General features: G+C 40.7%; 1 protein-coding gene across 1 annotated transcript in view; it reads left to right on the forward strand.

Annotated features, from left to right (window-relative positions):
* The window catches only part of UNC13B (unc-13 homolog B), a 211,865-nt gene that overhangs the window by 155,551 nt on the left and 30,012 nt on the right, over positions 1-26,302 (forward strand). The window contains exons 20-31 of the mRNA XM_030467074.1: positions 13-176; positions 2,584-2,734; positions 3,692-3,760; positions 6,597-6,686; positions 8,220-8,354; positions 9,134-9,267; positions 10,196-10,281; positions 17,050-17,176; positions 22,614-22,710; positions 23,501-23,644; positions 23,753-23,830; positions 24,835-24,912. Of these exons, the coding sequence (XP_030322934.1) occupies positions 13-176; positions 2,584-2,734; positions 3,692-3,760; positions 6,597-6,686; positions 8,220-8,354; positions 9,134-9,267; positions 10,196-10,281; positions 17,050-17,176; positions 22,614-22,710; positions 23,501-23,644; positions 23,753-23,830; positions 24,835-24,912 (1,353 nt within the window). The remainder of the gene's footprint in view (positions 1-12; positions 177-2,583; positions 2,735-3,691; positions 3,761-6,596; positions 6,687-8,219; positions 8,355-9,133; positions 9,268-10,195; positions 10,282-17,049; positions 17,177-22,613; positions 22,711-23,500; positions 23,645-23,752; positions 23,831-24,834; positions 24,913-26,302) is intronic.

Genomic DNA, 26,302 nt, shown 5'->3' on the forward strand with positions numbered 1-26,302 from the left:
TTTGTATTTCAGAACCTCTTTCACCATCTCACAGATGTGCAAGGGACTGGGGTGGTGAAGATCCCTGATGCCAAAGGAGATGATGCCTGGAAGGTGTATTTTGATGAGACAGCTCAAGAGATCGTGGATGAATTTGCAATGCGTTACGGCATTGAATCAATATACCAGGCCATGACGTAAGATGCCTCTCATGAGATTTTTAGTGCAGATAATTGGTGTAACTAATTGATGTGACTATTAATATTTAGAAGATGAAATGTGTTGTTAATGGAAGGCTTGGCAGTGACAGCTGCCCCTTATGGGGCTTACTGTGAGCAAAAAGAGACTTCCTGTTTCTGAATCATTGGTTTCCTCAAGGCCTAGGAATAAATGACTGACTAAGCACTGGAATTAAGCATCCATGTGAACAGTTTGTTTGAGCACATTTGAAACTGAATACAAGGAATAGTACCAACTTTGGTTGTTTAAATGACCATAACTCTAAAATCTGTATTTGAGCAGTCCTCTCTTAAAAAGATCTTGCCCAAGGAACGCACTGATAATATGAGAAGGGATGAGGTTTCCTGAAAGTGTTTGTCCTATATATTTTCTCTGGTAATTTGTACAGTCCTTTGAAGTCACTAATTTCCCATGTGCTGCAGATTGCATTTATAGGAAGTTTGAGTAATGGAGCCACTGATTTGTCTTCTTTGGAGCTAGGCTAATGCAGGTCTTGGTCTTCAAAGAGCATTTTCATTGTCACTATACTTCTGCTTGGATTTGGGATTAGCTGCTCTTCTTAAAGACAGTGCTATGCTTAGTCCATTACTTATTTCAAATGTAATATTAAATATAGCATACAAAAGTGAACTTTTTCATGTTAGAAGCTGAAAGTTTTGGAATCTGGGTCCTTGGATGAGTTAGGATTTGTACTTATGTCACCTTGCAAGCACCTTTTGTGATACAGATTTAAACCAAAGTGGAGAAGAATTTTCAGATACCTCCAGAGGTATAGTCCCTGCTTATAGCAGGGCTAAGTTTGACCAGATTCAGGCCCAAGGTGTCTTACAGTTTATTGAAAACATTCAAGGATAGAGATCAACTACCTCTCTGGACTCGTGTAGAGTATTACTCTGGGGAAAAAATTCCTAGTTGAAATCCAAATTGGAAAATTCTGCTTTGAATTTCTTATGCTATAGCTGCTGCATGTTGCTGCTTATCTTTCAGTCTTCCCTCTTAAATGATTCTGGCCTGGCTCAATCTTCTCAGTAACCTCCTCCCTCTGCTAAATAGTCAAGACATTGATTAGATCCCCACTCCTCACTATGTCTCTTCTGCAAGCTAAACAAAGCCATTTTATGTGTCTATCTGTATTTACCAAGTGCCTAACTGACCGTTTGGTACATGGGTACTGTGTAGCAAGCAAGTTAAGATTCAGGCATTGGTATTATATTTGTCTGAAGAACCAACTTGTGAATTCCTGTGAAATTCTCTCACTGGAGGATCTTTGGTGATAATCATTTGAATGTAGGCTAACTAGCACAGAAGCTAATGTCTGTGATGAGTCCCTTAGGGAGAGAGCTACATTTAGAAAATAGTTCCCAAATATAGTTTGCGAGCTCAGTGAGGATTCCTGTTTAAAAAGGGCTGTTTAAAAATAGTTCAGCTCTCCTATGTGTTGGAATTAACTTCGCTTGCCATGTCCCCCAATATCAGACCTCTTAAGCTCTGATTTTAATTTTCCCCTGCATGTCTAACAGTTTTTCTTTGTTTAATCATTTCACAAGCCTGGGTGCTTCTGGCATAATTTTAAGATTTCCTGCAGGAGGGTTCGTTACGTTTTAATGAGAGCAGTTAAATAGGAAAATGCAAATGAGCATGCAGGCTTCCTGCAGGCTGGAAGAGTTACCCCTAGGGAACCACATATCAGTGCAGCACAGAAAATACTAGCGTGTGATCTTGCTGTGCTTGAATGCTTTCCAGTTGCTTCTGCCTTGTGTCAGGCAGAACTTGTGGCTGCCTCAAGTGGCAGCAAATTATATTATTATATATATATGTATTTCTGTGTGCCAGTCTTGGTTCTAGGAAGTGGCATCAGGACTCAGGGTATCACCTGAGTCACAAGCTGTCCGTAACAAATAGTTGAGAGGGTATTTCATGATGTGGAAGGGGCTGTAATGAAGTAATTTTGTTTTGAGCATATCTGTTGTCTAGATGGCATTTTTCTGAAAAAGAATTCCTTTATTGTGAGGGTGTTGACATGCTGGCACAGGTTGCTGGCACAGGAAGCTGTGCATGCCACATCCCTGTGAGTATCAAGGCCAGGCTGGATCCAGGCTGGATCCAGAGGGACATCTCAAGGCCCTCTGGATGGGGCTGAGAGCAACCTGGTCCAGTGTGTGTCCCTGCCTATGGCAAGGGGATTGAACAAGATGATCTTTAAGGCCCCTTCCATCTCAAACTGTTCTGTGATTTACAGAAGGAATGAAATCATAGGTTTCATCTGTTCATGGCGCCAGCCAGAGTAAGGGGGATGTTAAAGGGACGGAGTCGAGTTGTGCTACACAAGAAACCAGAATTACTTACAGAGCTGTCCTTTTTCAGGCATTTTGCATGTCTCTCCTCTAAATACATGTGTCCAGGCGTGCCAGCTGTGATGAGCACCTTACTTGCCAATATCAATGCTTATTATGCGCACACCACTGCCTCCACAAATGTGTCTGCTTCGGACCGCTTTGCAGCCTCCAATTTTGGGGTATGTTTGTGTGTTTGGTGATTTTTCCATTGGACTTCTGTAATTTGCCTGCGAGTGTTCTGGCCCTTAAATAAATAAATTATTTTGCTTAGGGAACATTAAATCTGTGAGGAGCTGGAAGCTGGAGCTCTTCTAGAGCAGACAAAGAGAACAATTTTTATTGTTACCATCACACGTTTTAGACATTCATTAGTGTAATGCATTGTGATGTTTATTCTTCATGTGGAAATTGCACTGGAGCACAGATGGTATGGCAGTGAGCAAATAATATAAGACTCTTCATGGTGATGTTGTTGATAAATATACCATGCGACCTGATAATTTCAGAATTTTGTTTTTCAAAAAGAGCAATTGCTTTAAGAAAAAACAAAACAAATAAGTCTACCCCCCTAATTGTTAAAATATTTTTCGTATAACGTATGATGGAGTTGAGCATGCTGGAAAAGTATTTGGAAAATCTCGTTCTTCTCATTGGACTGAAAATCTATGGTTTGAAAGAGAAGGTGTTTGCAAAGCCAAAATGGACTCAAGAAGATGGCCATAAGAAGCCTGCAATACTTGTCATTGAACTAATAGATAAAATCTTGGGTCTGTGTCATTGGTCTGAATTAGAACCTTTTCTGCCAATTTCTTATTTATCTCTGAATAAATTCTTATTCTTAAATACAATTTTGGTTGTAAGACAAATTGGAGACTAGAAATCTGGATTTTAGTTCTGCCTCCACTTCAGAGTGATAATTGAGTATTCTTCTGACAATTCTAGTGGTAAGCAGACTTCAGAAATAGTTACAGTGTAAGAGTAAATCCAAGATTCAAAAGTTTGCCCAGTACCATGTATCCACATTCCTCTTGCTCTCCTGAGATTTGACACTAATTCTCTAATATCCTGTTGCTTATTCTGAACATAGATTGGAAATTGATGATATGATATATTTATTGGTGTATTCTGCTCCACAGAAAGAACGATTCGTGAAACTTCTGGACCAACTTCATAATTCACTTCGGATTGATCTCTCAATGTACAGGGTGAGTGGGAATAAACAGAATCCTTTCAGGCATTCTGGTGGACAGAGGGGAAACATGGCATTTGGTTTTCTCTTATCTTTCTAACCTTTTAGGTAGCTTGTATCTTACAGAATTGTCATGAGAATCTTGTTGCTCTTTTAGACAGATTTGTTTTCCTCATGGATAGAATTTATACCATGTTTTTTTATTTCCACTAAGACATCGAGACATCTGAAATAATTTAAGTATTGTGAACTATGCTGAGCTCTGATAATTGCCCAGAAATGCAAGTTTGATTGGATTAATTAATTTGAATTAATTAATTAGTTCTTATCAGCTACTTCGGGTATTGTCTACAAAGAGAAAACCAACTTTTTCTCCCCTAGTCTTTTATAAGACTGGCAACCATGCTGTCAATCATTTTAAGTCTGGCAAACTTGGACCACTGCCTCTAACTTGGGATCTGCAAGATGTGCTCTCATGTTGATATCCCCTCCTCTTCAGCATAGGGGGAAGAGATGAGTCCAAATGTGAGCACAGGTCCATCAGAATTCTTAAAACCTATAGTTTCCCCCTTTGCTATTCCAGAGTCAAAAAGTCAACATAATGGTATCATGTGAATTGGCTTTATTAATTCTTTACTATGTATTATATTAATTAGTGATTAATTCACTGAAAAATTAAAAGTGGTGGCAAAATGTGAGCTTCTGTTTTATTTATTTATTGAAAAGTAGATCCTCTTCTGGTTAGTGCATTTACCTGTAACATGATAGGACATACAGAGGAGAGAAACATGAGCAGATTAAAAGGAGAAGTACATTAGGAAGGCAAACTAAAGGGACAAGGAACAAGGGAGATAAAAGGAATGCTGTGTAGAGAGCTGTTCTAAAACTACATTACTGGTAAGAGAAGATGTACAGAGAGCAATGTTACACTATGTAGTGGAAGGAAAATTATCAGCACATGGCAATAAGAAGCTGTAGTGTAATGCCTTTTTTGTTTGCTTGGTGTTTAATAAAACCTACTTTCCGGTGGCTAAAGCAACTGAATCTTGGACAAGATCTAAGGTAAAGGACCAGTGAAGGTTTGTGTTGTTTAAAGAATCTAGATGTTATATATGGCAGTGTTTTTAGAGAAGTGGCTGAAGTCATTTGGGAGCTATTAGTAATTATTTTAAGACTCCTTAAGGGCAGGTTAAATTCTGGAAGGAGTTAGTTTCCAGATTTGAAGAAAGGATAAGTCAATTTACAAGTTAAATTAGCCAAATTAAACCTCCCCCTCTCCTAATTTAACCCAGCTATTTGTAAGCACTTAAACTAATGAATAACCAGCAGTGTGAATTGTCCAAAAAAAGTGTCAAACCAATGCATGTTCCTTCCTGGGCATCATGGCAGACTCTGGGAGTGGGAGAGGAGACATGGAACCCACTCAAGTAGCTCCAATCATCTTCTGAGTAATTATTTTAGAAAGTCTTTTGTGAGTAAATGCAGTTATGCATGTCAGCTGTGCCTTTTGTTGGCTGGTTGCTGGCTAATACAAGTATAAAGGAGGTTGAATTCCAGTGTAGATAGTGTTATATTTTTCTGATTGTTGTTCCTAATTAAGAACATGCATTCAGTCCCCAACATTCACCCAGTTGTTTGTGTTTGAATCATGACCCACAGAAGTCTTTGATTTTGGTAAGTAACCTGAGTCCATGTATGGACAATTTAACTTGAAAAGGAGAGTTGTCTAGGAATGAGCATCTACAAATGACTGTAAAGAGCATTGAATCGTAGAATCATAGGATCATAGAATTGCTTTCAACTAGTTAGCTGAACTGTAGCAATACTCAGTTGCTGCCAAGAGACAGCATATTATTCTCTAGGTCCCTAGTAATAAATTAAAACTTGTTCCCCTCTACCCTTTTGACCTTTGTCTGTAATAATTTTTAAATGTGCAAATATGGAGAGAGTGTCTGGGTGAAGGTTGCCTTTGCAATTTTACTTGCAGAAAAATCTATCACATCTGATTGAATGTAAGAACATGCTGAGGAACATCAACACTGCTAAAGGGCACAGGAAGGAAAGAATAGAAATGTAGAAAAGGGCAAAGCACCTGAGATCAGAAAGGCAACCATCTCTTGCTAGAAGCAAAGCTTGCTGCACTCAGCAAATGCCATTTACATACACATGTATGCATATAGCCATATATGTATCCTGTCTGGAAGGGACAATGGGACCTCCAGTTTCAGTGAAGTCCTGAGATTGGAAGAGAAAACCGTGGCTATGGACAGCAGGGTGGTGGGCACAGCATGTGGCATAAATGCTCGGGAGTGAAGGAGGCACTGCAGGATAAATGCTTATCTTGGCAGATTGGATTTTGCAGGGGACGGAGAGGTTATGAGGACTTCTTACGTGGGAACATTGTACTTTTCCCCTTCTCAGTTCAGTTTAATTCTCTGTAGAGGTTGCTAATATACCACACCTCTTGAGGGCTCAGAAGCCAAAGAACAAATGGTGAGTGCAGAAGGGAAAGGGCCCACACAAGCAACCTGGAGCAAGAGGCCAGGGCTGCCAGTGGTGAGGCATTGCTCATTGCCTGCTCCTTCTACAGCCAAAGCAAGATCTCATGCTGCCAAGGGTTGTCAGTCTCTTGTCATTCGCAGACTTTACGTTCATATGAGGAGCTTCTTAATTAAGCAAACATAATCCCCTGCAGCAAAAAGGCCTTATTTATTGAGCATTGTTTTGACTGGTACAAGCTTGTTGAGCAGGAAATGTTTCCAAGACACATTCCTTATTTAGCACATGCTTGAAGCCTTGTATGGATCTGAGTTTTCCAGCATGATTTCCTTTTTTTTTTTTTTTTTTGACAGAATAACTTCCCAGCCAGCAGCCGTGAACGGCTGCAGGACCTGAAGTCTACAGTGGATTTGCTGACCAGCATCACTTTTTTCAGGATGAAGGTAGTATTATGGGAGGGGATGATAATGGGGCCTCTGCAATTTTTGATAAAGGAGTTAATTTCCCATTTGTGAACCATTGTTTCATGTTGTTGCTCTTTAAACACTTAAGGAAAGTTAAAGTCATCTGCTGACCATATGGTAAACATCCACATTTTATCTCTACTTTACTGTTTTTCATCATGAAGATGAAAGCTGTTTTTTCCCTTGGGTTCCTTTGGTCCTAGATATTGCACAAATAATTAAAAAAAAATGGGAAAAGAGAAAATTGTTTGGTTTTCAGATGAGAACTTACTTTTATTAATATTATTAGGACACTTTTCCTCTAAAACTTTTTATAACATTTATCAGTCACTGACATCTCTTCACCATCTTTTATCTAGTAAACATTTTAAAAAATATTTTTTGCAGGGTAAGATACTGAAACAGGGTAGTAGAAATCTGTGGTACTTGTTATGAATGCTTATTTTCTGCTCTGTAGTTAGGTTTGTTGATCTAGCAATGTGTAATGATATTCTCTTTAATGCCCGATTTTTCATTTCTACACTTTAAGAAAAAATACTCTTGCAGTCATGTCATTTAGTAATTTTTATATTATAAAAAATAAGTCATAGAATCATAGAATATGCTGAGTTGGAAGGGACCCATCAGGATTATCAAGTCCAACTCCTGTCCCTGTGTCAGGCACCCCCAGACTCACACCATGGGCCTCAGAGCATCATCCAAACCCTTCTTGAACTCAGGCAGGTTTGGTGCTGTGACCACTCAACTGCTCCCTGGGTGAAAAACATTTTCCTAATATCTATCCTAAATGTCCCCTGATTTAGAACTTTATTTTGAAAGTGTTCAGACTATGTCTGTATTGAAAGTTTACTTTATAGAAATACAGTCTGAAAAGTTTAGAGGTGATGACAATATCAGAATTATCTCAGATTATGGTTTGACTTACTTATCTGCATATCTGTGTAGTTTAAAGTAACCCTGTAGTGTTTTTCTAAAGACGTGTAGCAATGAAATAATGAAAAGAGCTGCTGTTGATGCTGGTGTGCTTTAAAATTCAGTAAAGCTTGTGAAGAAATATATCCTTAAAGAAAGTCATCTCATTTAAAAGCATGCGAGAGTTAACCCTTCAGCAACCTTCCCGATCAGATGTAATGCCCTCAGCTAGTCTGTTGCATGGTCTTCTGGCACTTGAAAAGATTGCTTGCTGGCTTCGTAGCAGAGTCCTATAAATTTAGCAGAAACTGTGTGTGCTTGGCTTGACATACCAAGTCACATCATTTATTTATTCTGAAGAATCTTCCTTGGTACTTCAGAATCTCTTCAGTGTGCCAAATGCTCCTTCAGGGGCATAAGCAATTGTCACTGCCAGTTGATGCTTGGGATGAGTAACCTGTTCATGGTTTCATGACACTGATAGCACTGAAAGGAGCTCCACCAGGTCCTGGGTAGCTCCAAAACTCCGGTGACATGGTTTTCCACTCTTTGATGTATGGAAAGTGCTTTGTTTGATTCTCTTTGTTGTCTTTTTGCCAGGTCCAAGAGCTGCAGAGTCCACCCCGAGCCAGCCAGGTAGTGAAGGACTGTGTAAAAGCTTGCCTCAACTCCACCTATGAGTACATTTTCAACAACTGTCACGAGCTGTACAGTCGCGAGTACCAGACAGATCCAGTGAGTAACTGATAAACAGGCAGAAACCCAAGTTTCTGATTTTCTTCAGCTAATAACCAGAATACTAATTGATATAAAAAGACCACACAAACAATATTATGTCACTTGTTATCTTCTAAGTGCAGAAAACTTGTAATCAATTAGTGAGCCCGAATTAGTAGGTGGAGGATGGTAATTGTTTTACAATAACTAATTACAATTTGTTTTTCCAGCTTCAGCTGTTTCATTTCATGAGCGGTTATTTGTGAAGAGGTTGAAGGCAGCTTTGAGTGAGCAAAAGCCAATTAGCGCAAATGTAGAGCAATAAAGAAAACTGTCTTTTAGTATAGATAAACCTCAAGCAGTGAAATTTTATCTTTTTTTCTGGCATCCAGAGTCCTGCACTGAGCTTAGGAGGTACCTCTAGACAGGTTTTTTCTGAAAAACCTCTAGTGTTTTTCAGATCCTTGAGAGCTCTGCTGGCCGCTCATCAGTGTGTCAGAGTGGATATAGTCACCAACCTAGGTGCCAAAAATGCAAGAATTTATACCAGGCTTACAGAAAGTGACACCTTAGCAGGTCTTCTGGAGCCTCTTCTGGTTTTGGTGAGAAAAGGGAAATTATTTGGGTTTGAGGTCACTGAAAAGCAACATGGTCGCCAGGAGATATTAATCATATTAAGTTGTCCAGAAGACAAGTTCCACAGATACTTAGTGTTTAGTTTTTACCATTATCTGCACTTCTCAGTTTTTTCTTTTCTCTTTAAATTTACACTGGTTTTCCAATGGCTTCATTCCCAGAACAAAAATCAAGACCTTCCTCCGGAGGAGCAGGGTCCCAGCATCAGGAACCTGGATTTCTGGCCCAAGCTCATCACTTTGATAGTTTCCATCATAGAGGAGGACAAAAATTCTTACACCCCAGTCCTCAATCAGTAAGAATCTTCCATGTTCTGTATGGCTAATGCTGGTCTCTGTGTGCTCTGTTTTTTTGTTTAACTGCTTCCTATCTCTTCTGTCACTTGTGTATTTATAGAAGTAGTTATCCTGTCTGTCTTTCTGTCTTATCTGTCTCTGTCTATATAAATAACTCTTTTTGATTGGGATGGACGAGTTTCAAAAAGTTCAGTTAATGATGGCGTTCGAGCACAAACACCCTGATTATTACTATCCTGAACTCAGGGAAGCACCTGAAGATGGGGTGAGAGTTCTTTTTTTTTTTTTTCTGATGCTGAGCAGTTCTGGTATGCACATTAATGCACACAGTGGTGCCGTGTGCCAATACCTTAATGCTGTGATTCAGTAACTGTGCAACACTAGGAGATTGAATTGGGTGGGGTTGTCACAGCACTGAAAAGGAACCTGAAGCTGGTCTGTTTAGCTGGTACATCTCCAAGAATCCCCACAGGGTTGGAGAGAGGGAGGTGTCCAGGAGCTGGCTTACTGTGCTGCAGTGATCATTGATCTAACATGTCAGAGACAATTGACTAGTGTTCATCTGTCAACCTAGAAAAAAAAAGGGGGGGGGTAGGGGAAATAAAAAGAAATTAATACAGACAAGAAAGGGGGAAAAGGCATTGAGGTCACATTCCCAGAATTATTGTCTGCATCTCTTCTGGGAGAGATAATCCAGGGCCTGGTTTTTTGAGTTAAAATTAGTCTCAAAGGAGTGTTGTTTTCAGGTTATTTAATCTATGCCACAGAGTCCAGTCAGTGATCTGCATTTTCCACCTAGCTATTTATGAGGAAGGAAGGAAGCATCTGCAGTGTTGAGCTTTCCAGCTTGTAGTTTAGTTCACAGCTGAATAAAGATGAGTCCTTTGCTCTGACAGATGCCAAACCCTTTCCCAAATGTCCCCTCAGGTTTCCTCAGGAGCTTGCTGTTGGGAAGATCAGCGCAGAGGTGATGTGGAGTCTTTTTGCCCAGGATATGAAATATGCTATGGAAGGTAAGAGAACTCCTCACTGCTGCCAGCTGACTTGTTGCTGATCTCTTGTTCTCAATCTATTTGGTGTAAATGAGGCTTAAGCACATTAGTAACACCACCATTTGGAGCCTGGGTTTCAAATGGTTGGTTTGTGGACATCTGCCTTATAAATGAGAATTGTAGTTGAGATCTGCATGAGCCCTTGACCTGAGGGTTAGGCTTTCTCAAAAGCTCTTTATTGTTATTCCAGCTAATCTGAAATAAGATCACTTTGGTCTGAGGTCATTATTAGGCTAGCATCCACTGCTTTATGCAATGTACAATGGTAGAAGTGGCTGGAGATGTAGATGGATGCTGGGTTGTGGCTTGGCTGTAACTGCACAAATGAGACAGTCTAGACTAATCCAGTGGTAGAAGCATGGTGTTAGAACAAGTCCTGCTACAGATAGATTCATTCTGAATGAATCTTTACATAATTCCACTAGATTCCTAGTAAAAGAGAAGCTTTTCTGTTTCCTAATGTGAGTTAGGCATGCAGAATCCAGGCAAGGAATTCTTCCACTTGTGGTACTCTTCTGATGGTTTATGAGTTTCTGAACTTGGTGCTAGTTCTATAAATTCATTTGCACAATGTAATCAGTTTCTTACAAGGTTCAGAGAGCATCCAGCTCCCACCACATCTGCACCTGCAGTAGCAGTTTTACCAGTGTTTTGTGGGGTCAGACTTCATGATCATCTATAAGGTTATATTGTGATAAACCAGAAGTGACAGTGCTGTCTATGGGTTCTTGCCTGTATTCATATTACAAAACAAAGTCCAGTTACTGCTTTTAGTCACTCATAAAACTATGCTCAGTCCTTTTCCCCCAGTTTGATCTAAGTCATGTATAGAAGTGACAGCCCATTAGTCTCTTACTTCAGGGTGCTAGAACTACTGGCAGAAAAGAGAGTTTCTGCATTTTTTTCTTTGGGAACAGTCTGTAGGGTTGCTCTCAAAGTGAAGAAGTTCTACTTCATCTGTTTTTCGGTCTTTGTCAACACAACAGAGGTAGAGACCATGCTAGGGGTGGAGTTGGAGCACCCTTTTCCAACGCTAGGCTTGAATTCAGCAGGCTGCTGGTCTGGGTTAAATATTCTCACTTTTGTGTCAGGAACTTTTGGTATACACTGGTACCCAAAAGTGCTTTTGTCTTTGTGGTTGTCTTGATGTGAGAACAGGCACTGGAAAGAAGCACTAAGACCTACTAGCTATGTTGAAGAGTGTTGAAGAGTCTGTTTTATAGTAACTGTCACTACTTGCTCATTTGTTACAGATAAGGCAACTACAATAACTTTGACCTTTTTTTTTTTTTTTTTTTTAATTTTTTTTGCATGACTCTATTTGTTTTCCCGTGCCCAAGTCAACTTAACCTCCCAAGTTTTCTCTGTTCACATGTCATAGCATGTCCCCTTTCACTCTGTCTTCCCTGGTGTATCTGTGCTTATTTAATTTTTCCTGACATCCTTCTGGTCACTTGTGCACTTCATAAGACAAGAATTGCCATAATGGCAAAATCCACCCATGAGATCATAAGTGCATAAAAAGCACTTGCTGAAAGTGTATCCCTCGTCAAAGTATTTCTTGCATAGAAAAGTTGATACAAAAGCAGCACACGAAGCAGGAGGTGTCTGCATTTTGAATGAGAGCTGGAAAACTGCATGGTATATGTACCTGTACTCTAGTGGTACAAGTCCTGCGGGAGGATTTAACAATGACAGAGTCTCTGTTGGTGTGTTGCTCTTTTCCAAATATACCTTCGAGAAATCCTCAGGGTGCAAAACTCTTTATTTGAGGCAAGTGTGACTCCCTACTGCTTTGCTCTCCAGAAACTTCTGAAGATAACATTTGTAAAAAGCTCCACAATAATTCAATTATGGCCCTTATTACATGTATTTTAAATACAGATGATTGGATTAGCTCACTGCATTTTTTTTAGATGAGAAGAAGGATGAAAGGAAACAGATTAAGTGACGTGAAGGATGATGATTAGATTTGCTGTCCTCAGCTCGTGGCTCTGTCATTTCTCAGTTTGAGTTGCTAATTTCTCTAGCAGTTTAACTACACCAAGAGCTTAATCTTTCAGTCTTTGTCAGTTTGTGGAGTACTCACTGGATACAATTCTGGTGTGCTCCAAGCTCTGTATGTCTCAGGAGCTCTCTGAAACAAAAGCTGATCTACTTTTTGGAGATACACACGTGTAATCCCAGAGTATAATACTTGCTCCTAACTTTCTTCATGGTGTTTTCCCTTATGTTCTGTTCCCAAGTTCTGGATAACATGAGTTCGTTCACCTCACCAAGTGGTAAGTTCATGCTCCTTAGTAGGGTTTATAGTTGTAAGCAGGCAAAGACTTTAATCTGCTACCTGTAGTTTTAGCACTTCAGATGTCATTGATAATACTAGCTCTAGTGTCCTGTAGTTTTATGCCAGTGATGAGTGGGTCTGCAAAGAAGATGTAAAGACCATACCACTGCTGCAGAAGTTGAGGTTGTGTGCTGCTTAGGAGAATCCTGCTCTGACTAGTCACAGCCATTGTTTTTTGATGTTACCCAACACATTGAGCGGTTCTGGGTGAGAGCCCTTTTGCTGGGTCCCAGACATTGAGCTGTAGATAACAGCTGATTGAGAAGAACTGGTGAGGTTAGGGTTCCAGTTCATGTGTGTCTCCATTCCTTCCCTTCTGGATGGGGTGACAATTGGTGATCTCTGGTCCTTTTATTCTGCAGTAGGGGTAGATTTCCTTATGGTCTGAAGACCATGCAGAGGCTTTGGTGTAGAAAATGTGTCAGTCTGGCTGCATCTAACTGCCTCTTCCTTCATCACAGAATTATTGTAGAATGGCTAAGGTGGGAAGGGACCTTAAATATCACCTAGTTCCAAGCCCCATGCCATGGGCAGGGACACCTTCTGCTAGACCAGGTTGCTTAAGGCCCCATCTAACCTGGCCTTGAACACTCAGAGAGGGGGCAGCCCCAACTTCCTTGGGCAACCTTCCCTTGTACCAGCCTAATGCTTCCATATTGCTCTCTAATATGCACTGCAGAGAGGGTTGGGAGGCTCAGGTGGGAGAGAGCTTCTCTGAGTTGGAGAGCAGTGCCTAGCTGCATGAATTTTCTTTTATCTCCTTAAATGGTAGCTGACCATGCCTCTTCCAGCTGGAGCTTACCCCCATGTGCACTGTGTAGCCTGTGCAGGGCAGTGTAAAAATACTAATTTATGCCTAGAATGCAGTGTCTAGGAGCTTCAGAACCAGAAACCTTGCTAGCCTGTGGATATTGTGGTGTGTGTTCTTCAGGCACTTTCTGAAGAGTTAGATTGCTAATGTGTAAAATGTTCAAGTCATAAAAATGAAACGCTTGTTTTCTATTTAAAATACATTCAGCAACTGGCAGCAATAGTTATGGCAGCAGCGTGTTTGACTGATGGAGAGTAAGTGCCCTGCAGCCCTGTCTTTTGCCTTTGTTTCCCCTAAGGAGGCCTAGATGCTGAGACACAAGCGGAATCTCCAGGATCTGTCTCTCTTGTTCTGTTTTCTCCTCCAAAGCAGTGACAGCTCAGGACACCATGAGCAGCAGACCTGGGCCTTCTCTCCTCACTGGTGAAGGCAGTACAGGATGAGGCACTGAGAAGCATACATCATGCCCTGTTAACTCAAGAGTAAACCAGATTGGGTAGATATGTCATGTTGCCTAGGCATGACTGGCAAGATCATGCTACCCTGGAGCCACTGCAGTGCTAAGATGATTTTTCCAAGTCACACAGTTAGCTGCACAAACCCTCCAAGTGAAAAGGGCTTCTGGTCTTCCTTTACTGGGAAGACATTAAAAGCCAGTAATAGAAAAGCAATGCCATCCTTGACAGCAATGGTTCATCTTATTTTGGATGCATCAGCATTATGAGAGTTGTAAATTGAGAGCATCTCTAGTAGGAAGAGAGACTAAGAAGACTCGGCGGGCAGGATTGAAATAAATCATTCTGCCACATTCTCACTTCCAATAAGGGAAGGGGAATCAGATGTAGACACAGATGCCAGCTGTCTGAAGTGTTAATGCTTCAGCAGCCTCACAACCTATTAGTTTCTTTGCAGAAATTCAATGCTATTCGCTAGAAACTAACCCATGGAAAGCAAGCTGACTGTCAAGATTGGATTAAGGATGTGATGGAAAACCTGTTCCCTGCCTGAAAAATAGAACTGAGCATGACACAAGAAACTGTTCTGCTAGGAAGTAGTTCCCTATTAATACCTTAATAATATGGCCTTGGTGACCCTGAAAGCTCTTCTCTGGAGCAGACTGTTTGCAGATGAAATCTGCTGAGGAAATGTGAGATACTTAAAAAACTCTGTGGTCTTTTCAGGATAAAACACAGCAGTTGCTGCAAAATATCTGTGCACTCTTCCACTGTTGCTGCCACTAGGCTCTTTAAAAGTCAGGTTATAAAGCAGAATAGAAATATGCTAAGACTGTTGGCACCCACACCCTTTGGTTTACTTTTTCTAAAATAGATTTTCAAAGCATGCCTCTGACTGATGTGTTCCCATGTCACCTTGAAGTGCTCTTAAACATTTTCCCTTACAAAGAAAGCAGATGATCAGAAGCACACTGGGTCCATTGAAGGAGGGAAGGCTGTTAGTAGGACCTGTTGGGAATGAGGGGTTTTGGGGTCTTTGTTTTTCTTTCTCTTCCAGCATGTTTGAACCATTATCATTCACTTTTGTCTTCTCTCTGTCACAAGCCCCACCCTTGTTTCGCATACGTAAAGTTATCTTTTACGGTGGTAAGACCTCTCTTTCTTCCTTTTAATTTTCTTTAGTTTTATCCCCTTGCTACCCCTCCTTTACTGCTTAGATGTCTCGGTAGTCATATTAGCAGTCCTTGGGCTTACGGTTCTGTGGCTGCTCTGTGTCATTCTCTCCTGCAACTTAGTAATGTTTCAAATGTCCTAAAAAACAGGAAAGGCTCTGATTACTGCTTTTAGTGCACTGGTTAATTTTGAGGAAATAAATCTGATTTGAGTCCTTTTTACCTCCAAGTCAGACCTTTCCTCTGCAGGAACAGCTCTTTTCCTGTGTGGTAGCGGCACCCGGGTGGCAGTGCAGATCAAATTTAATGAAGTTATAGCTATCCATTGATTCCCTCACTCCCACGGGGAGCTAAGTGGGCACCATTATTGCTGTGTTTGTTTTCAGTTTTACATTTGTGGAAACAGCTTTGCATTTGCTTCTGCAGTTGTTCTTGAGGGAGGTCAGCAGTTCATACACTGAGTATACTTAGGTTTTCTTAGCACTGAAGAAAGATACTGGATTTATTGATGTAAAATATGAATGAACTTTCCTTGGCTTCAGTACAAGCAGATTCACTGTGGAGAAAAGTGGATCATAGTACCTGAGAAACAGTATTAGATGTGTAGTATTTTGTCCATTGACTGTGACCCCTGAGGACTAAGTGTCTCAGATATTGGGCATTTTAATTTCTTTAAAACAAAAGTTTCTTCTCCCTTCTCCCTTCTCCCTTCTCCCTTCTCCCTTCTCCCTTCTCCCTTCTCCCTTCTCCCCTCACCCCTCTCCCTCTTTTTTCTCATTATATCTGTATGAATATGCTAAATGTGAATTAGAAGGAAATCTGTATTATGCTGCTACAGAGTCTTGCAAACAACTGACTGGAGTGTCCCACTTCTTGGGAGTTGACAAGACTTATGAAGAATTATGCATTAAAAGTTATTTAGGTTTTGTGTTTTCAGTCAGATAATCCATAATTTACGAAAGCTTTCTTCTGTGTATTGTTGAAGCTTCAAGGGAAATGTGGAATTTTCTTAACATTTTGAAATAGTTGCAGGAATTCACATGAAAATAGGTGATGGTACTGTAAGATAAGTTGTCAGGTAGACGATTAGAAAGCTGTGGCCATTTTACATAGTTGAGACATATCTTCTGCTGGTGAATATTTGATTTATTGCTCATGCATGCATGTATCTACTCAGTTACCAGAAACTTGCAACTGAAGTCTTAGATAAAGCCATTCTAAGTTTAGAGAAAGACTTCTTTTTAACATAGTTAGATCCTGGCTACACAAGGAACTGCGTTGTTCCAGCATAGCCTGAATACAAAACAAAATTTGGAAGGGCAAAGAAGCTCAGCAGTAGCTCACCATGAGTCACTTCAGTGGACTGTGCTCAGGAAGACAGTGTAAATAAGAAAACAGTTGCCTTCTGAACGAGGATGGTAATGAATTTCTTCAAACCTGGTATCAGGGAAGGCTCCATCTCCAGTGTAGATTGTTTGGCATTGCTTGTGACTCACACTGTCAAACTCTAAAGACTTTGATTCTTTCTTGTCTTGTCTATTAGGGGATGTAGTGTACCATGGTGGTATTGCATTTGTTTATATCCAAGAAAGGATTTGCTCACCTTGATTTGCTTCCTGCAAAGATGAAATCTGACCTGTCATATTAAATGGAAATGCCTTAAGAGATTGCTCAATTTTTGTTGGTTTTGTTGCTTTGCAAAAAGTCTTTAACAAACTGAAGTATTACTTGGATCAGCAGAAATAAATAAACGCCATAGTCCCAATGGTCAATGACTAAGAACCCCTGCCTGCTGCCAAAATCCTCTGTTGTGAGGATTTTGTCACTCTGTAGGTGCTTCATACTCGAAACCATTGCATACTGTGGTTATCCTTTATAAGATCCCCCATGCCTGATGAAGTGATAATGTTAAATTTGAATCTAACTGCTTTTTTTCCTTCCTTACAGAGCATGAGAAACACAGACTGTGTAAAAGTGCAGACTATATGAATCTACACTTCAAAGTGAAGTGGCTGTACAACGAATATGTTCGTGATCTACCTGCCTTCATGGGAAAAGTGCCTGAGTATCCAGCGTGAGTCTTATGTCTTCTTTAGTAAATCCCCACTATGTATCTCCTTGTGTTACCTTAAAGGTTAGTCACTTAGTTGTCCTGAGGCTGCCTTCATGACACACCATTTCAGCACTCCTAATTCTCTGTTCTTACGTGGATGTTTGTGCCCTCTGGTGTTCTATGCCACCAGACACAATCCAATTCCTTATTGTACAGTGTATCCCAAGATCTCAAGAGGTTTAGCAGTGACACAGTGTTTAATCCACTTTGGGACTGCAGTGTGGGCTTTGGCCAGCTCTTGAACAGCAGACTCATGGATGTTTGCTTACTTTTTTGTATTAACAGACACAGCTTTATGTATGCTCTGTGTATGTCTGTATGTTTGTGAAGGAATATTTGTAAGTAAGACAGTATTTTCTTTTTTTGAGTAAGACCAGGTGTTTTAGTTGGAAACATCAGATAAGCATTCTCTCTTAAGATCTAATCAACTGTTTGTAAGTTTTCTTAAACTTTAAAAGAGCAGCAGTAGATTTGAGACCTGAAGAAGGTTTATGAGCCCGAGAAGTTGTCTGAGCAACCTGGAGACAATACATGAAAAAAAAAAAGCAAAAAAAAAAAAGCTCAAGTCCTGCACTTTGCCTAAGGGAAGGGTCTTTTGTTTCAGACTAGTATTTAACTGTTTTGCAGAGTCTTTCAGTGATTAAAAGCTCCACATTTCAATGGTGAGAGGCTTCATGTCTCCTTTACACAGCCTTTCCCCCCTGTGACTGACTGTTACCTTTCCAATGGGTTTGGGGGGGCTTAACACATTCTCCCTTTTCCTCCTCCAAATCTTTCTTGCTTCAATATGAGCTTGTTTCACCCTGTCCTGCCAGCTTAGGGACAAACTAAAAATTGTTCCTTGTTTTCAAGAATAAAATGCTTTTCTCGTTTGTCTCCCCTGTTTTCTGCTGGTTCCTGTTTGGTCACAGCTTTCCTTGTAATTGAGATTTACTTGCTCCTCTCCAGCTGATCTCTGTATGGCTGGACATACAACATGTAGACTTAAATAATGATGTTTCCTTGCCTTGCATTGCCTTGGCATTGCCTTCTACATACAGAATTATTAATTGGATCAATTAATACTGTGTATGCAGTGATGATAGCAGACCTTTTATTTTTGTTTTTTTCTTCAGTGGGGTTATTGACTAGTGCTTCCCGTGGGCCACAAGCCACTCCCCAGGCACCCTCAGCAGTGTCCTATTCTTGCCATACTATAAATGACTGTTCACTGCTGTTTAAATGCAGCACTTTGCACTTTCCCCTCTTGAAAAAAAAAACATCTTGCTTGGACTATGCTTCCAGCATGGCATTTTGAATTCTTTTCCCATCCTGCAGTGAATGCAGTCCCTCCAGCCTGGTGTTAGCCGCATACTAATAAGCCCATAGGCAGTTTGTATAATTGCTCAGCTTAGGCTATGGGCCTTGCTTAACAAATCAGGTCAGCAAGAGGCATTAACTCAGGGAATGAGGTGCTGGAGTGGCAGTCTCAGAAGCTCTGGTTTTTTTGCTGTGCCTCTGAGTCAGTGCAGTCTCAAGAAAGTCACCAGATAATCTTACTCTTTCTTTTTCTCCTTGTAATCAAGGTAACTATGATGAGTTTTGTTCTGCAGTCCAGGAGGGCTGTTCTGTTCTGCTGACCTTTGTGGCAGAGCTTCAGTGCTCATGTGCCTTTGGGTCCACTGTCTTTGTACTCCACGAGAATACTTTTGCACAGTAGTTACATTATTGGACGCAGGTGGTGTGTATTTCAACCATAGCCTTCACCTGTCACAAAATATCCCTCCCCTTGGTATCAGCTACAGCAATGTGCTCACCCTTTGATTTTCTTCATTGCAAGTATTTGAAATCCTGAATCTCCCTTAAATGAAGGAGTTCACACATTAGGTGTGTTCATACAGACTGTGCTAGTTATGGGCTGAGTTTGCAAAGAGTATAAAAGCATGTGGCAGAGCATCAGTAAACTCTTTAGGTGAAACTAAATTGTAAGAACAGAAGAATTCAGAGAAAAGCTGAGTTATCCATCTACTCATCAGACAAGAGGCCATCCACAACCTTGTTTTCATGTTGAAACTATTAGAAGCCATGTTTCTGATAGCTTTGAGGTATGATTGAATAAAGGGAAGGCTCCAAAGTGTTGAAGCTGAGGTTTTGATGCTTCTCCATTTTCTGAAATGTAGGAGCTGTTTCTGACACTGAAATAGCAAGATAGCTGGAAGTGGATCTTCCAGACTTTCTTCACTTCTAGCTGCCAGCTAAAAGCTGTGAAATGTCAGTTTCCCTAGCTTTGTTGGAGGTGTAAAGAAATGTTTTATGTTTTGTTTTAATATTGATGTTAACATGCAGCTAGTATTGCAGCTGTACTAGAGATTACCTCCTCTCCAGTGATGGAAGGCATTCCTTCCTTTAAAATCCTCTTCTGGCTTACTTCATCAAACAAGCTATTTATTCTTTTACTCCTTGAATTCCTGCCTGCTGCTTGCCTCTGCACAAACCAAGGTCCACATTCATCAACACAGCAAATGACTAAGATTAATTAATTTGCCTGTAAGACCTGAGACCACAGGAGCCAGGCTCATGGCCAAGCTGAAATTGCAGTCTTTTGAATTATGTTACTGTTGTACAACCAACAGAGGTAAACTTTCATTTAGTCACCACTCCCCAGGCAGGACTGAAGCATCTTTTGTGTAGACTGAGTTTGTAGAGATTGGCTGTGCCACCCCAAGTCAGGCTTTGCTGACCCACTGCAAGCAGAGAATGTGAGCCCCTCCCTTGGGTGCTGCTGCATAAATCATTACAGTGCTTACTTCTAGATCAATATTTAAAGCAGATGAGGAAGAAGCTATTTGCCATATAACAACACTTTAAAGCTATTTCTGCCTGAAATCATAGAATTTGTATTAGTCTCTGCACTAGATAATTTTGAATATTGTTTTGGATCTGTTGCCCTTGGAATCCTTTGAGTCTTCAGTCATTTGCTTAGCAGCCCAAGTCCTGATAATAAAACCCTTAAAGAGGTTTTTGGCCTAAGATAACTCTAAGGCTTGTATTAGGCCTTAGAGCACATTTTGGTCCTGAATGTGCTCAGGGTCTGGAAGTATTTGTAGATTAATACATCTTTCTTCTGTTTTCCTGGAAGCAAATAAGGGACAAAGTTGAGGATGGCTATGCAAATTTAGTTACAGAATTTTCTGACATGGTCTAAGTAATTATCTTTGAGCTTAAACATTCATAATAAACCTCTCTCCTCTGGAGGTTTCTTTAATTTGGGGCTGTGGTGGTGGCCCCCTTCCACAGCCTCCCTAGAAGTGCCTTTTTCCTTCCTACTTTTTTTTTTTAAGCAATTTGGTAAGACAGTTGACTTCCTATATTAATATACGGTAGCCATGAAAGTGGGCAATTACTGTTCTCAATAGCCAGTTGCCTTTTCTTATGGATAAAGTGAATGATAATCAGGAAGTAGTACTTTGCAGAGTGAAAATTACGCCTTTTGGCTAAAAAAAAAAAAAGTAATCCTGCCTGTATGTATGACCTGTGAAGCATGTGAAGCAACTTGCAGTCTGGGACCTGTGAAAGAGGTGGGAGATGTGTAGTAGCTTCCTTGTAAATTGGTCAAGTTCTCCTCTAAGGATTCATCCACCACTTGAAAATATGCTATTGTAATGAATAGCAACATTTTGAGAGCTCAAGAAACTTGCAGCAGAATCTGAAATATACTGGCTTTCAGGAGGCCACTGTGCCACTCAAAGGGAGTTTCTTCAGAACACAGGAAGTCCACATGCCGGTGACAATGTCCCACTGCTGCTGTCTGTGTTAAATAGGGCTGCACAGGCAGGCTACTCTTGGCATTTAACACTTTGTCAGTTACAATTTCCAATATTAGCACTGATGTGCTTTGTATTTCAAAGTGTAAAGAGTATTTAAGGCTATCTAGTATGCTCTGTCTGTGAATTTGCTGTTGATGTCTCTCTGATATCTGCCACATGCTTTCATATTCTTTGCAAACTCAGCCCATAATTAGCACAGTCTGTGTGAACACAGCTGCCTGTTTTGGAGGGAGCTGTACTTTGTGAAGCTCTTAATAATCTTTTGTATGGACTGAAATTACACATGGGCACTTTTCCCCCTTATTTGTGAATACTGTTTAGTAATATTTGAAATTAAGATTTGCTTCAGCTGTGGTATCTTGGCACTTGCACACAGCAAATCCTAGACAGACATTTAAACAAAACTCTAAGTGCTGTGTTGTTGCTTAAACACAGACACACATACACCCCCCTGCTTTTATACTATGTAAATGTTTCACAGAGTGGAGGACAGAATGATGTCTAGTTGTAGGATACCATCACTGAAGCTGTTTCTTACCTTGCCCATTTGGCCAAGGTGGGTTTGTGTAGAAACCTTTTGTTCAGTGCAGTAGGTATCTCTGGCCACCACCTCATGTATCTGCCTGAGATACAGAAGTGGTTGTTTTGACAGCTTCTTGGATTCTAGCTTACCCTCTTAAGTGACCAAAAGAAACATAATCAAACTTTGCTGACCTTCTTCAAGGACATGCCTGGTTTGGGGACATGACAACGCTCCGAAGCTGTTGGTCCAGCACTTAACATGAATTAAGTTGGTTCTTCTTTAAAAGAAAACAATGAAAAACTACTTACAAGGCTGGCAAGCTTCTTGCAAGCCCCAGCAGCTGTGTTTTGCTATCACCAGATGTTAATGTTACACAGACTTCTTCACAGTGAAATCATCAGTCCATAGAAATAAGAAGGTGTTCTAGAGAAGTTCTGGGGCAAGGGAGAGCAGGATTAAAGTGGAGAAAGTGGAGACAGTCTTGATTGCCTCCTAGCATTCTAGAAATATGCCTGCTTTTGCAGATAAAGTGGCTGGCTGGAAGATACTGGAAAAAAGGTACTTCTCTTCCTCGCTTTTGCAGCTGTCATGTGAAAGTTGGTAGACCCAAATGGGCAGTAAGATTGTATACCATTTCTCTTAGCATTCAGAGATAGTGACACTGTCCTCCCTTGTCCTATCTGGCAAATGAGCAGAAAGGAGACAGAAGAAAAATTGAATGAGATGATGCAGAGTTAAAGGTTGTGCTTAAGGGGAATAAAGGGAAAGGTAGGAAGAAAGAAGGACAGGGGAAATAACAAAGCCAGCTCAGGACCAACGATCTGCAAAGTCTTGGCTGGACTGTGTTCTCCTTGTCCATCTCAAGTGATGGTATAGCCCCTGCTCACTGGTGGCTTATGTACAGGTAGGAGTATTTTTGGGAACATTGGCTGTACACAGAGATTACAGCATTCAGAAATCTAGCAGTGGCAAGTTTCAAAAGGCTTCCTGAAACAGCATCGCTCTCTGAGTTTGGTTGGAGTGCTCTACTTCTTGCTGTAACTTGCTGTTTTTCCTGTCCCTCTTGCAGGTGGTTTGAGCAGTTTGTGATGCAGTGGCTGGATGAAAATGAGGATGTTTCCTTAGAATTCCTGCATGGTGCTCTGGAGAGAGATAAAAAAGATGGGGTATGTAGGTCACTCTGAGTGGAGGACTTTGCACTTCATCCTTCAGTGCCCAGAACCAAACAACAACCCTGTAGATACAGCTGTCAGTACAAATGGAGAATGCAGCCCTTGTTGCTTGTTAAACAACTAGGGAACTTGTTTATTTTAGGACTTTTCTCTAGAGGTCACAGAGTTGTTTAATATCAAGGTGCATATATTTCATTTGTCTGTTCCACTGCTGTTAACCTGTCAGCCAGGAGCTTGGTGCTCTCTCATCTCTCTGTTTGTGAGACATAATTGAAATAGAGGGCATTTTGTGTGTACTTAGTCATGCTGTGAGAATGTGACCTTAATCCATTGACAGAATAATCTTACTCCTAATTTGCTGAATATTCATGATGGAGAGCAAAAGTCTTCCCATTTGTTCAGTGACTGTTGGCACTGTAATCTGGGTGCTAATGTAAGCATTCTCTTTCGTATCTATATTTTAAGAAAAATTCAAAAGAACTTCTTTGCTCTCTTCTCCTTTCCTTATAAACTGACAGGCAAGCCATGCATTTCATTAAGGGTCTCAGCATCATGGTGCATTTACTTGGTGCATGTGTCAGTGAAGGACAGTAAGCCTGTAACTCCACAGAATTGGCTGTTTAGATCCACTGTGCCTTTTGGAGAGCTTTTGACTAATTCTAAGGAAGACATAAGTTTTGGTAAAGTTGGCCTGCCTCCAACACAGCAGATGATGGATGTGCCATGAAATGGGTGTATTTCAGCTCTTTTCATTAGAGAATGACTCTCTGTACTTCTGTTTTAGTTCCAGCAAACATCCGAGCATGCCCTGTTCTCTTGCTCAGTGGTGGATGTCTTCACTCAACTCAATCAGAGCTTTGAGATCATTAAGAAGCTGGAGTGCCCAGACCCTGTAATTGTTTCTCATTACAATAGGAGGTTTGCTAAGGTAATATCCTCAGCATCCAGCTGTTTACCTTCCTTTGGGTTTTATTGCCTTGAGGGTCTCCTGGAGTGATAGAGGATGAATAACAGTGCTCATGTCTTATCTTCACAGACTATTGGGAAAGTGCTGATGCAGTATGCTGACATCCTCTCCAAGAGCTTTGAGTCCTACTGTTCCAAGGAGAAACTGGTGAGTCATGCTGAGTTTCCTTTCTGCCCTGAGGTATCACATAATGGCCCTTGTAAAATCGAGTTTATTGTCTTGCACCTGATCATGTTGATGGTGCACATCTTTTCAGTGTTGTTTTTTTGTCAATATTCCTAAAATTTTCTGGATTGAATTCTGTCTTGGCCATGGAACAAAGTGAGGTCCTGAGGGTAATTTGCAGGGCTTGGATGCTATCAAGTGACATTAACTTCCACTCTGCCTGTCTGGGTTGTGTGTCACAGAGGTGATTTAAAAAAAAACAGAACAAAATGAAACTAAAATGTGGGCACAAGTGGCTCTGCAGACCTTATACTATGCTGCACTCTTGGTTTACTATTATATCAATCTGATTATCTTGCTCTTTAATCTAACTTAAGTAAAATTCTGTATATTAAATAAAAGAGACTATTAGATATTTGAACTCTGGGTCTGTCCCATGTTGTTTTTGCTGTCTCCTGCACCTGTACTGGAGATGTAACTGCAGAGGAAAGAGTCTATTTCTTAGGCTTGCCCTTACCTGATGCTTCCAAGTGTGACCTGGCAGGACCCAGATGTGTCTCTGAATGCAGCTTTGGCTGGCAGTTCCCCTTCTGATTTGGGCTGTACACCATTCACACATTGCAGCATTAAGAAGCTGAAGGTGACACAGCTTGGACACTTGCAGGGCATGGCAGGAGCTGCAAAGACTTGGGCCTTGTCCTGACACTGACTTCTTGCCATCTCATTCTCTGTGTTAAAGCTGAGGAGAAAAATACAACACCAGAGATCTCCCTCCTCTGGGGTTTCTAGAACTGGCCATCCTATTTCAAGTTGAAGACAGGCTTGTCTTTTTTAGGTTTGAGTGCTGAAATCTGTGAATGCCCTATCTCTATTGGACTGTCAGATGTGGCAGTACTTGGGAAAGGGTGCTGAGGCACACACTGTACCACTGGTGAAAATGCCTTTTCATCCTGAGCAGTAACAGGCACCTGCTTTTGTCCCTTCAGCCCTGCATCCTGATGAATAACATCCAACAGCTGAGAGTACAGCTAGAGAAGATGTTTGAAGCCATGGGTGGCAAAGAGGTAAGAGCTCTAAGAGATTGCCTATTGCACTGTCATTAGGTTACTTGCATCATACTAGTACTTGCAGACTGCAGTCATAAGGAGAGCCCCATAACACTGGCACTGTAAGAAGTCTGAGGTGGCAGCCACACCTGGGGATTTTTTGGCAAAATTATCATAAGGTGCAGGAGCAGATGTTGCAAGGGATAGACTAGCATAGGGGAGGAAACAGAAGAATATGTACTGTGCTCTTGTAGGCATGAGTGGTGATTTCACAGCTCTGAAGAAGGACAAATTGATCTGGAAACTGTTGACTGTCAATTTGTATGGCATATAAACATGGGACAGTACACTTGGCATTGAATGTCCATTATCCAATGTATTGCAGTCCTGAAAATGTGTTCTGTACTCATGTTTTGCTGGATTCTCAGATATCTCCATGAATTTAAATATCTGTGCTCTGAGGTGGCCATTTTTACAGAAGTAAGGCTTTTCTCCCCCAGATCACTGTGTCTGATATAATCCATGTATCTCTTTTTCTCTTCTTTTTTCATTGCTTTTCAAGATTCAAGAAGATGAAGAAAAGGCTGCTGATGCTGATGTTAGGAAAAAATTATATTCAAAGCCTAAGTGCATTTTTTTGGTTGTGTTGTGATAGAACTTGTGCTATGACCTGTACGCCAAGAGGAAAGTCAGCTTTGCTGATGGGCAGCTCAGTTTTTTGCCTGTACTGCTGTATCAAATCTTTCTTGTGCTCAGTGGCAGAATTCTGCAAAGTGGCTAAAATCTCAACACGTACATTATCCCATGGGGCAAGGAAAACTGCTGTCATTCTTTTGCATGTGATCTCAACAACCCTGATTTCTGAGTCCTGCATCAAGAACTAGAATTATGTGCTCCAAACTATAGTAGCAGTGGTAGCTAAATGCTCATTTTTCAGGAATAAAAACAGACTTATGAAGACATGTTTGTGCATTAGTTTATAAAGTTTTAATCCATGTACACTTATTTTCCCTTAAGGGATTTATTTGCTACTTTTTTTCCATAGCAGTGGCCACTAGGTAAGGTTTCCTTATATTTCAAGTTGAAAATACCACCTGCAAATTCAAAATGCCACCTGATAATGTTTTAACTTGGGGTAGAAAAAAAGTGTTAATTAAAACTGCCAGGTACTTTACCTAGCCCAGAGCTCTTCTCTGCATTCTCCCCTTTAAAACCTTCCTCAGGAAATGCAGGTAAGGTAGAACAGAGGTGATGAATCCATTATTTCTTCTGCACTGTGGGAAAAAAAAAAAAAGAGGGCGGAAGGAAGAGAAATCGAGACTGTGAGCAATAAAACACACACGAAAAAAACTAGAGAGCTTTCTAGGGAACTTGTTTTTCAAAGTAATTTTTTTTCCCTTTCTTTTCA

Source organism: Calypte anna, chromosome Z (genome assembly GCF_003957555.1).
Source record: "Calypte anna isolate BGI_N300 chromosome Z, bCalAnn1_v1.p, whole genome shotgun sequence".
NCBI classification, from domain to species: domain Eukaryota; kingdom Metazoa; phylum Chordata; class Aves; order Apodiformes; family Trochilidae; genus Calypte; species Calypte anna.